General features: G+C 43.5%; 1 protein-coding gene across 1 annotated transcript in view; it reads left to right on the forward strand.

The window, feature by feature from the left end:
* The first annotated feature begins 5,059 nt into the window (after nt 1-5,059).
* LOC106815241 (succinyl-CoA ligase [ADP-forming] subunit beta, mitochondrial-like) overlaps nt 5,060-12,911 on the forward strand; it is a 16,994-nt gene continuing 9,142 nt past the window's right edge. The window contains exons 1-3 of the mRNA XM_014819675.1: nt 5,060-5,141; nt 6,998-7,157; nt 12,561-12,666. Of these exons, the coding sequence (XP_014675161.1) occupies nt 5,076-5,141; nt 6,998-7,157; nt 12,561-12,666 (332 nt within the window). The 5' untranslated portion in view covers nt 5,060-5,075. The remainder of the gene's footprint in view (nt 5,142-6,997; nt 7,158-12,560; nt 12,667-12,911) is intronic.

Raw genomic sequence — 12,911 nt, forward strand, 5'->3', positions numbered from 1 at the left:
TGATGGTGTGTGTGGCGCGCGCGTACGTAGCGTACGTGTAGTGAGTGCTGAGTGTGGCTGTTGTGTATGGTGTGTGCAGGCCGCGTAGGCCAGGATTTTATTTTGGGGGCGGCAAGTGCATGAGCACTTGTCTTCTCCGTGAAGTTGTGCGAAATCAGGCGTAAAAATCCGTACCGAGGATTGGGGGCGGGGATGATTCGCGATAAGCCATCTACATAGCGAGGCACGACCGTAAGCCCCACAATAATATTTACACACACGCGCGCGACGCGCACGCACGAAACATAAATTATCACACACACACGACACACAGGGCGTGATCCAGATTTTTGAAAAGGCGTTGTCCAGGAAGAATAAAGGGCACTTTTTTTATGCTTACTTTCTGGCTGTCTTAAAATAGCTGCCGAAGGCGCACTTTGGGGGTTTGGGGACGTCCGCCCAAGATTTTTCTTTTAAAATTGGTGGCATTCTGAGAGCATCTGAGCAGTAATTTTTGATGTCTAGAAATGGCAAAAATTTATCAGATCGCGTCCCTCCGACAGCCTGCGGAAGCCCTGCTTTGGCCATTCTAAGTGTTTTATAAGCGAATTACATATATATAAGTAAATCTTTATCAGAAAAAACTAGCGCTAAACAAAAGATGTTTTTCATGGAGACAAATATAAGAAAATAGTGTGTGTGTTGTGTGTGTGCGCGCGCGCAGTAGTTGTGTGTGTCGTGTTGTAGCGTGCGTGCGTGGTGCGTGCATGGCGTGTGTGTGTGTGTGTTGTGTGTGTGTGTGGTGTCTGTGTGTGTGAGTGTGTGTCGTGCGTGCGTGCGTGCGCGGCGCGCAGCGTGCTGTGTGTGTGTAGATTTTCCCTTTTTTTGTGGTAAAAGGGGGTCCGGACGCCACTCCATCCACCCCCTCTGGTCTCGCGGGGGGCGGGGCAAACACCCACGACAACGCACACACACACACTACTAACACACACGTATATACACAAACATCTACAGCACAATCACATCTACGCAACAACCACATTAATACACTACATCACACACACACACACAACACCAAACACACACACACACATCACACATTCCACATAACACACACACACACACACACACACATACACACACACACAGATGACCAACCACACACACACGTACTATCATTTATACAATGCATAATTAAACCATGCACGCACTGATGGACAAAATTTGACAACGCGTACGTTTGTCACGTGCGCGTAGCCATGCCAGTGCTAGGGGTCTGGGCAGGCCCCAAGAATAATTGTTGAAAATAAATTAAGCATTTTGGGCCAAATTTATTTGAGCCGTTTGGGGTGGGGCGAACCGCCCCCACGCGCCCCCCCTGGCTACGCCGCCTAGTGTGTGTGTGTGGTGTGTGCGCGCGATGCGCGCAGCAGCGCGGCGTGTGATGTTGTGCGGTGTGTGTTGTGTGTCTGTGTGTGCGTGTATGCGAACGTACGCGCCTGTATGTTAAGCGCTGTGTGCGTGTATGCGTGTGTATGCGTGTGTAATGCGCGCTGTATGCGTGTGTGTCTGCTTTTTCGCGCGCGCGTACGTGCGACAACTGTCTCTGTCGTACGATTGCATCGTAATATTGAGTAGTGGCATGCACGATTCGTAAGCCTTGTCTATATAAATTTTGCCTGCATGAATCCCGCCTGTATAAATCTTGCCTATATAAATCTTTCTTGTATAAATCATGCCTGTATAAATATTGTCTATATAAATCTTGCCTGTATAACGCTTGCCTGTACAAATTTCGCCTGTATAAATATTGTCTGTATAAATCTTGCCGGTATAAATCCTGCCTATATGAATCTTGCCTGTATAAATCCTGCCTATATAAATCTTGCCTAGAATATAAATTTGTCTATATAAAAATCTTGCCTGTAAAAATCTTTGCCCTGTAATAAATCTTACCTGTACAATCCTGTCTATATAAAATATTGCTGTATTCTTGGCCTGGTTTCTTCTTTCATTTATGGCTGTATCGGGTTGGCCTGTTTCTTCATGTATAAATCTTGCCTGTATCAAATCTTGCCCGTATAAATTCACAATCGAATCTACAAGACGAGCGATTTAGGTAGTCCGGTATTAACGCCCTGTTGGTGTAATTCTCTCGCTTGTTGTTCTGCAATACACCCTGCAAAACATCTGCAATACTATCCCTGCAATACATCTGCAATACTGTCCCTGCAATACATCTTCAACACTGTCCCTGCAATACATCTGCAATACTGTCCCTGTAATACATCTGCAAAACTGTCCCTGCAATACATCTGCAATACTGTTCCTGCAATACATTTATCGTCGTCTGTCGTAATTAATATAACGCGCCTCATATCCAGGGACGCAAGAAGGACTTGAATAATATATAAAAGTACCTCGCCAGGACGTGAAATCAAGCTGTGAACGCCGTAGTTAAACCTAGATATTAAAGCCCATGCAAACCCGACCATATGTATTTTTCAATAAAACCCCCTAAACAATAATATTTTACCATACTTACCATTATTACTTACCTTGAGGTATTTTATCAAAAAGTTGTGTTTTTGCAACGTTTGAAGCAATATATTGCAGCGAATTATCGCGGTCTATGCCGATTTCTGTATTCTGGTATCGACTATCGTAACAAATCGGGATTAAGCCCCTTGTACATGGCAGCAGCGACCCCGGGAAGGGGGGTGCTATAGAACTCTAAACTCCCCAACCTGAATTTTTGATTCCTGAAGATCTGAACCGACTCTCCTACCGGCTATAGCGGCGTTGACGGAGTTAAGTCTCCTCCCCACAGACACAACCGACACCGCAGACACACGCACGCACGCACGCACACACGCACGCACGCACACACACAAACGCACGCACACACACATACATACACACAGCACACTCACGCACTCACTGACACGTACGCACGCACGCACGCACACACACACACACGCACGCACGCACGCACGCGCGCGCGCGCGCGCACACACAAACACACAGTAACTGTGCCGGGAGTGCGTGCATGTATAGCAGAGAAGCGGGTGTAAGCACGCGCGTAAGATTGTATGTAGTTCGTCAGGCTGCGTATACGTACAGTCTAATGGCGACGATGGTCACGTGACAGCCGTTATACTCGGTCGGTGTGCGGCAAATGAGCACAAATCAGATTTACCGCCGCCGTCGCCGATGCAATCATCGCGGCTGGCTGCGCGGCCGATGCTGTTGCTGCTGCTGCTGCTGCGTTCGTTGTTGTTGTTGTTGTTGCTGCTGCTGCTGTTGTTGTTGCCGTTGCTGCTGCTGTTGCGGCGGCTGCTACTGCTACTGCTATTGCTGCTGCTTCTGCTACTGCTGAGCTACTACTCCTACTATACTGCTGCTGCTGCTACTGCTGCTGCTGCTACTGCTGCTGCTGCTACCGATGCTACTGCTACTGCTATTGCTGCTGCTGCTATTGCTGCTGCTGCTACTGCTGCTGATGCTGTGAATGATTTGCACTTTCTTAGATATTAATTGCGTTATAAATACAGTTGTTTTGCTTGCGGATCCCTGCCACAGCAGACGAATCAATAACGCAACGTAACCATCCCCCCCCCCCCGCATCAAGTGTAAATCCTCTAGTTATATCCTATGTGCCTGTGTGCGTGCGTGCGTGCGTGGGCGTGCGGTGCGTGCGTGTGTGTGTGTTAATGTGCGTGTGTGCATGCGACAGCGTGAATGTGCGTGAGCGTGCGGGCGTGTGTGCATGGACGCTTCAACGCATATATCGATATACATGCACATATATATATATAATATATGTCTGCACGTGTGTGCAATCAATCACAAACCTCCCCTGTCCTATGTCGTTATAGGTGAGAGGCGCATATGTGATTGTATATCACACATAAACCCACCTAGGCAGATTGCATCACTATATATAGACTACTATGCGACGTGTCGTGCGATTGGTTTTTATTCCGCCCCAGTTCCTATAAGAAACACGCACGTTACGTGTATAACGTTGTTAATTATAACAGGTAGGCTACTAACCACCAGCAACTACCTATTTTAGTCTCTGTCAAATCACATTAGCCGTTAATATCTCGCTAGTTTTCATAACCTAATTAACGTTCTTTAATTTCTTGCACTATTACTATTCTTTTTCGCTTTCGTATACACAAGCACTAGCTTGAATATATTATGCGTTACGTATTACCACACACCCACACATCATTACACACACAACACACACAACACACACACACACGACACCACACACACCACACACAACAACACACACACACTCACACACACACACAGCACAACAACACACACACAAACACAGCACACACACACACACACAACACCATCCACACACGACACACAACTTTATATATATATATAAATATATTATATATTATATTATATATTCAAACGTAAATACTCTGCCCAGGTTACGTACGCGCGTCTGACATATTTGCATTGAAATCCACAGTGAACGCTGACATTTATTGACTTTTCCTGTAATTCGAGCTGTCGCTGCTGCCTTTACCGCGGCGTTTCATAATGGGCTAAGCGTCACAACTCTGTATGCCCACTGGCACATGCTGTGCCTTATTTATACGCTCCAACCGCCAGCATCCCCGGATAGCGTTAACGCACGAATACAGGTACAGCTTCATAGGAAACAAACGCAGAAAATACGCTAGCGTTGTTACTTACATCTACGAGAACCGACGTGTTTCTCTTCTGGTGAGCCCCCCTGTTGACAACGACGGTCTCCACACACAGATGAGGATGCTATATATATGCAGCGGTGCTGAGGCTGCGGAGAAATGGCGATTGTGCCTACTACAGGTGCAACTGACGTCATCACGACGTCACTTTTTCAATGTTTTACCGCTTCTGTTTGTTTATTTAAACGTGTTTATCATTTAATCTAGGGTAGTATATGTATTTCATTTGGCGATGGTGTTTTATCGAGACAAATCACCGTAGAATAAATCGTTTTTAGGCGTTTCTACGTATGTGCGAAAATCGTGATTGTTATGGCGATAGGTGGCGCGTCTTTATTTTGTTTCGAACCCATCATGGCGACGTTCTTAGCGAAAAGTGCGAGGCTAGTCGAAAAAATAGCTCTAGGCCAATCTTCAAGGGTATATTACTTTTATCTTTCCATGTAACTAATTCACTATATGAACGCCTACTATATTTGAACGTGATTTAATTAGATTCTCATCATTTAGTCTCGTTATTGTACCCGTACGCTCTTGGTCTTAGGTCAGTTCAGAATTAATCGCCCACTATGGCCGAGAGGGTCTATGTCCCCCGGGGTACTGCCGGAACGTACCCTGGGTACGGTCCAGTATACCGGAACGTACCCTGGTACTATCTAATATGCCGAACCGTACCTCGCCTACTCCACTAACGAGTCTAGGGAGTCGCCTACGCCTACTCCCTAACCCGAACCCTAATCCTAACCCTAACCCTAATCCTAACCCTAACCCTAATCCTAACCCTAACCCTAATCCTAACCCTAACCCTAATCCTAACCCTAACCATATCAAATACTGAAATAGTGACCAGGGTACGTTCCGGCAGTACCCTGGGGGACATAGACCTTATGAGCCCCACTATGGCTCTTGAACGAGTGTCCATTTCGGCTGTGGCTCCTCGACCGATGACGGGTAGTTTAATTAAGGTCGAAGGATAAACCCATGAGTATGGACCTAATGTTTTCTCTATACTTTAAGCATGGCTAGTGTGTGTCGTTGGACACCAGCACAACATGATTAGGAGTGACTGATGTGGAGACGGCGAGACCACAGGCACTTGGACCGTTTCAATAATAAAATGATGGTTAATAAATACAACTTGTCAGTACTAGACCTACCAGTACCAGTACCAGTAATAGTCTTAATGTTTGATTTGACCTAATAACTTCACTTCAACACCGTCCAATACACCGCTGCAACACATAGCGCGCACGCCATTGTGCATGCACAAATACACAGTGATAAGAAGGTAAGAAAGCGTCCGCACAGAAATTCCAGACCGCTCCAATCTTTTCACAACACTAGAGACGAAATACACGTCCAAACACCATGATATTCTCATCTGTGTGTAGCTGAATGGTCACTTGTTCGAAATATACGTCTTGCAACTTGGTACCACATACTTTACCCAGAATTATATGAGAAATCCTGCTCGAATTTGCCGCAAATTTCTCATGAAGCCGCTTCGTAAATGGGAGCAATGGCGGCCATATACATGAGTAATGGCGGCGCATTGCTTTCTGGGAGGAGTTGCATCTGCCTGCCCAACTCCAAGACGAGCTACGCCGGCGTCGCCGCTAAGTGATGTCACACGGGCGACTACCGTGATTGGTCAAAGGATCTAATAGCACGGTTAGGGATTTCCGGATTGTTGGTCCCATTTACGAAGCGGCTTCATGGGAAATTCGCGGCAAATTCGAGCAGGATTTCTCATATAATTCTGGGTAAAGTATGTGGTACCAGGTTGCAAGACGTATATTTCGAACAAGTGACTATTCAGCTACACACAGATGCCAATATCATGGCGTTTGGTTGAGTATTTTGTCTCTAGTGTTGTGAAAAGATTCGAGCGTTCTGGAATTTCTGTGCGTACGCTTTCTTACCTTCTCTAAACTACTGTGTAATTGTGCATGCACAATGGCGTGCACGCTATGTGTTGCAGCGGTGTATTGGACGGTATTGAAGTGAAGTTATTAGGTCAAATCAAACATTAAGACTACTACTGGTACCGGTAGGTCTAGTACTGACAAGTTGTATTTATTAACCATCATTATATTATTGAAACGGCCCAAGTGCTTGTGTATCAACCATGCTCTCTATCTTTGTACCATACTGTACCGTCAATTCACTCTCCATCGCACATTCTTTATTAAGTCATGACTACAGGATCATAACCACAGCACTGTGCACGTACATAATATAATATTATATATATATATTATTATATCTAATTCTAGATTTTAGCAGTGGCACCATGCTTATTTGGTCAGCACAGACGTCACCTGTCCCTGCACGAATACCTGAGCATGGACCTTATGCGAGAGGCAGGCATTAATGTGCCTCGTAGTGGCACTGCCTCTACACCAGATGAGGCATACGAAGTGGCAAAGGAACTAGGTAATGTCAAAGGAATACTTCATTTGTAACTTCATGTCCTCCGTCTGCCCAATGTAAACTAAAATTCTTGTAGTCTGAATTTACTCAAATTTGTCCGTTTCCGACTCACAATGTCACATCGGTAGCTTGAACATGTACATATGTTGGTTCAAGGATAGAGATGATGTCCAGGATGGTGATTGGATAGGATGATTGATATATATATATAGTGGTACTATTTAATTGCATAGCAATAGTTGGTATATAATTGTTTGGTTGGGCCCACGCGAGCATGAGAAGTTTGCAATGTTGTAAACCCAACCGTTATGTGTAATCAACGTAACAAAATCAGCACTGGCCTGTTGTTGCTCTGTGGCATGCACTGTCAATCACCCTACTTTACTTAATATCACTGTATGAAATTAGAAAATAAGATCTCATACTATTTGTGTCTGGAAATTTGGAATCGAATTGTTTTGTCTTGTCTGTAATAATCTGTTGAAAATTGATCGCTGTTATCTAACGTGGATTCTTGAAATAAGTGCCAACTAGAACTTAGAAGTTAAGCGATAACCCTCATTTATATTTTAGGTTATTGGGATTATTAGGTTCTACCGCTGTCTGTTCAGAAATATGTGTCACAGGAGTTCTAGAAATTTTGTCCTTGACCGAGCCCAGCTGTAGATTTTTTATTTTTTATCTGGAGTGTGGCAACAGAATGTTTTTCTCACATTTCCTCCTCCAAGGCACTGCAGTGTGCTTATAATATTGTTGTGTTATATGATGGGCCACGTATACTGCAGGGAGGGGATCATATCATAACACAGAGCACAGATGTTAGACCTGTGCGCACACCTAGCTATTTAGTTGGTTTGTGTTGAGCTCCATATATGGTGAATTTTATTATATCTTGGCTAGATCCAATATCAAACTGCTATTTTTGCATGTTACCAGTTCCTGTTTTTACATCTACAAGTCTTTCGGAATCTCTCTCAGGCCTGTCTTTTTCTTCCCCTTTTCTCTCTGTCCCTGGCTCCTTTCATCCTCACTGGACTCGCCCCCCCCCCTTCTTCTATCTGCTGTGTTTAGATTTTATATACATTCCAGATGCAATTCAAGGCCATGGTACAGAATGTTAGGATGATTTTTAGGATGTTTAAAAATAAATGCACTTTGAGAGATGTAATGATTGCATTTTGCTCTCCAGGGAAGCGGAATAGATGCACGCCAGGTTTGTTACGAGTTATAATGCCATCTACTCATTAGCACTCATTTCTGGTAGTAAGATACTGCTGATCGTTAGTGCTGTATTCACTTTTCACTCGGCTTTTTCAGATTTTTTTCAGGCTTGGCTTTGGTGTTCATCTAACTGGTTTATATTGCATAAAAAGCTTAACTATAGTAGAAAGGTCAAGGGTCGCACAGTAACTAAATTCACGCTTACATCTTATAGCACTGCATGGCATTACATGCATTAAGTTACATGCATTACATTTCCATGAATTACATCTTATGGCATGCATTGGGCGCAAACTATGTCATTTAATAATGGTGGATTAAATTCGAAAATGAATTTTGAAATTGTATATCCTGTGCAGGGTTCTACCCAGGAATTTTAAATGGCATGTCGTGTGTGGATGCATGGGGGGAGGCGCCGGGAGGTGGTTGTACCGATTTGAGTGAATTACACTAAGAGACCCAAATGCACATGTATGCAGTTTGGAGATGTATACATCAAGCTGTGGAAAAAAAACACACACGACTGTTGGCATTGCCAATAATAAACAGTAAACAAAGCTGGTAATTAAAGCATGTCGATTAGGCAGTTAAGACATGTCCGAGGATTTGTGAGATGTCGCAAATTAGTTTTGAAGGCATGGCATACCCGACATGCATAAAAGGCTTGGGGAGAACCCTGCTGTACTATGTCTTACATTTAAGATTGGTCAGTAGTGTTTCGCACAGGGCACATAAATAGATGCCAGCTCACTGTTGGCATTTATTTATGCTCCACGGATATAACGTATAATTAGATCGGCTGTGCTGTCCACCTATTTCGCTATCCTTTCCTTCTGCTACTGCTGGCAATCTTCGGGTGATACTCCATTAAGAGTGTTCCCAACTTTAATGTCATTAATGGTCATAATAACATATGGTCATGGTTATATATTAGTTTGTGGTTTAATGTCATTTAGGTTAGGGTTAGGGGTTAGGGTCCCTTTCCTTGTTTTTCAATTCCTTGTTTTTTTCTGCTACAGCTGCCATTTGTGGTTGATCGTACATAGAGTACTATAGTACATGCCCATGTAAACTCACTAATTTAGTAAAATGCTGGTTGGTATTTTTACCTGTGAACGTTATTAGAATGTATGTATGAACGTATGTAATGAAACGCAATTGCATTTTGCTCTGTAGGGAAAGAGAGCGGTAACAGACCAGGTTTGTTCCTATTTTAGTACCATTTTAATTTCCCCACTATGTGATACTACTATCGCTTACACAGGCATTTCTTACTCATGCTTAGGTGTGGTATTAATCCCAACTGACATTTATTGTTTGAAGTTCGACCTTGTTTCCTTAACATCCGTTGATTTACACAATGCGCGTGCGTGCGTGCGTGCGTGCGTGCATGTGTGTGTGTGTTTACAATCGAGTATTTCTGCTCGCAAATGAACTCTGATTGCCTTTCTCATCAGAGTGGAGTCTTGGCTGTCACTTGTATCTATCTGCATTTTGCAGATGATACTCTAAATTTGTCTGTAAGCTTAGTTTGTCTTGTAAAAGTGTCTAATATTACTTATAAACACCGTTCCCTTGGCTGTAATTTGGGGGTGGGGTGGAGGTACCACTACATTTTCGACACGACAAAAGCGAAGGTGTAAATGTTTGGTCTCTCTACACACTTTAGGTTGCTGTGAGATTGATGTGCTTATAGCATACGGAAGAGTTGCCTGTCAAGTTTGATCAAATCTACGAAATGGGAACTGAAAAGCTAAAAAAAAAAACTGGGGGGGGGGAATCAATTATAAAGTTGATTGTTCAACTTAATCAAAGGAGATGAAGTGGGATATAAAAGATTCGAGAAGAAATCTCGCATTTAAATTATTTAGAAGAATGGGAAGCATCGATCACAGGCTTGCCGCCGTGGCTATTCCTCCTGTTCAATATCACAATAGAACGTAGGAAAATCGCATGAATCTCTTCGGCAACCAGAGTAGTGTACTAGGAGGTTGACATGTACTCATGAAATTTATGCCTACCTAGTGTTGGAAGTAGCAGCTTGTACTCCCTCAGCCTGGGGCCAGTAACTTTTGAGCAGGACTGACTAATGTTCGTGGGTTTTGCTATATATATATATATATATGTATGTATGCGAGTAGAGAAACCAGGAGCGAGATAGAGAAAGGGAGAGGGAAATGGAGAGGGGAAATGTGGAGAGGGAGGAGGAAGGGAATGCGGTGATGTGAAAAATGAAAAGGCAGTATACCGGTATATATGGAAGGTGGGAATGCTAGGTATTCTAGCATAGATTTATATGATAAAATTTCATCAGTAGACCTAATTTAAGAAATAGGAAGAAGGCCTTGTATATAAGATACCCGCTGCATATACCGCCAGTACACAATCTGGCTACGGTAGTGTGCTAGCGCTTGCGCAATATCTCACTAGAGGAGTTATATTTTGTGATGATTATGGATTTTGTATGGTCATGGGGTATCTCAGCATAGATTTATGCAATTAATTGTCATCAGTAGACCTGTGTTTATAATTAGGAGAACGCCCTAGCCTATAGGGTTCAAACAAAACTCCTACTTCATCCCCACCCACCCTTACCCCTTGCTTCCCTTGCCCTTTGCTCATCCTCCTTTTTTCTTTCTACCGGCCTCAGCTATCTTCCCTGCTGTCTGTCCTCAGTATCCCACCCTCTCTCACCCAGCAAGCTATATTATGATTATGCGGTCTTGCTCAGTCCGTACTGCATGCCTAAAACAGTGCTCGCGCATGCGCAATATCTTCCGAAAAGAATAATATTTTGCACACATTTTGCATTTAAAATGGAGAGGAGGTATTCTAGCATAGATTTATATAATAAGATTTTATCAGTAGACGTCATTTAAGAAATAGGAGGAAGGCCTTGTATGTAAGGTCCCCGCAGCATATACCAGCCAGTACACAATCTGGCTACGGTAGTGGGTTAACGCATGCGCAATATCTCACCAGGGGAGTTATATTTTGTGATGACTATAGAGTTGATATGGTCATGGGATATCGCAGCATAGATTTCTGCAATTAATTGTTATCAGTAGACCTGTCCTTATAATTAGGAGAGCGTCCCAGCCTATAGGGTGCAAAACTCCTACTTCATCCCCCCTTCCCTTCCCTACCCTCCTAATTATAAACGCAGGTCTACTGATAAAAGTTTATTAGGGAAATCTATGCTGAGATACCACCTAACCATTTTAAATGCATATTCATCACAAAATATAACTCCTCTGGTGATATATTGCGTATGCGCTAACACACTAACGTAGCCAGATTGTGTACTGGCTGGTATACGCAGCGGTGACATTACATGCAAGGTCTTCCTCTTATTTCTTAAATGATGTCTACTAATAAAACTTGTCAAAATCTGAACTGGCTGTTGGTTTACACACTTACTTCCAATACTGGCGTGTGCGTGAAAAAACCGTGTAGTCTCTGACATATATATGCGACGGCGATTTTGTGCACGAAAAAAATTCGCACGTGCGTCGTAAAACGACAAGACGATGCGTTGTTGCCGCGCAGTAAGTTAGTGATTAGTTGGTAGTTAGAGCGTCATTCGCTGCATCTTGAGTCGGTGTGTGGGTGTCATCTTAGCAGCGACATGTCTGCCGCATGCGTGTGTGTCGTACTAACGATGCAAGACGGCGAGACGATGGGCCTCGCGAGCGAGTTTGTAAATGCGCTCGCCCCTTCTCCGCCGACTTGTTTGTGCAAACGTCTAGTGTTTCACTCGATGAATAATTCAACTCGATTCCTTTGTTCCTACTTCGAATCGCGCTCCTGATATTGGAGTACAGTGACGACCGGGCGATGGTCGCCCTAGATTTCATAGTTCTACATAACGTGCGAGCGTTCGTGTGCATTCGTTCGCTCACGCGACACATTCGCCACGGAACGTTTAAAATTCGCGTGATAACCGTATGCGGCAGCGGCAACGATGATTAATTAATTAACTAATAAATTTTAATGATTAATTTAACAAATTTAAATAATAAATTTATTTAATTATGATCAATTAACGAGACGGGCGACAAGGCGGACGGCCCGGCGTGTTTCGGCTGCCGTACCGTACACGCGAGCGCGCGCAGTTTCCGTGAGTGATCCCTCCGCGCTCGGTAACCGACGGCAACGCCGCCATCTTCATTGTTTTATCAACAGAATGTGAGGATCTTGTCGTGAAGGCGCAGGTGCTCGCCGGAGGTCGCGGGAAAGGTCACTTCCAGGCGCCGAGCAACCTGAAGGGCGGAGTGAAGATTGTCTACTCGTAGGTTCACGAATGTGCCTCCTTATTATTTATAAATAAATATATATATATATATATATATATATAATATATTACTTCATTTACTTGTTATGATGAATCATACTTATTATCATTTAGTGCAGCAGATATGTGTATAATATCAGAAGGATTGTGCATTTTGTGGTAAAAGCACCAAATTTGGTACAGACATTGCTTAATATATAATTAATAAATTTAGATATTATGCCAAGCTCAATTTTTTCCCT

This window comes from Priapulus caudatus, unplaced genomic scaffold (assembly GCF_000485595.1).
Source record: "Priapulus caudatus unplaced genomic scaffold, Priapulus_caudatus-5.0.1 Scaffold1072, whole genome shotgun sequence".
Taxonomy (NCBI): Eukaryota; Metazoa; Priapulida; class Priapulimorpha; order Priapulimorphida; family Priapulidae; genus Priapulus; species Priapulus caudatus.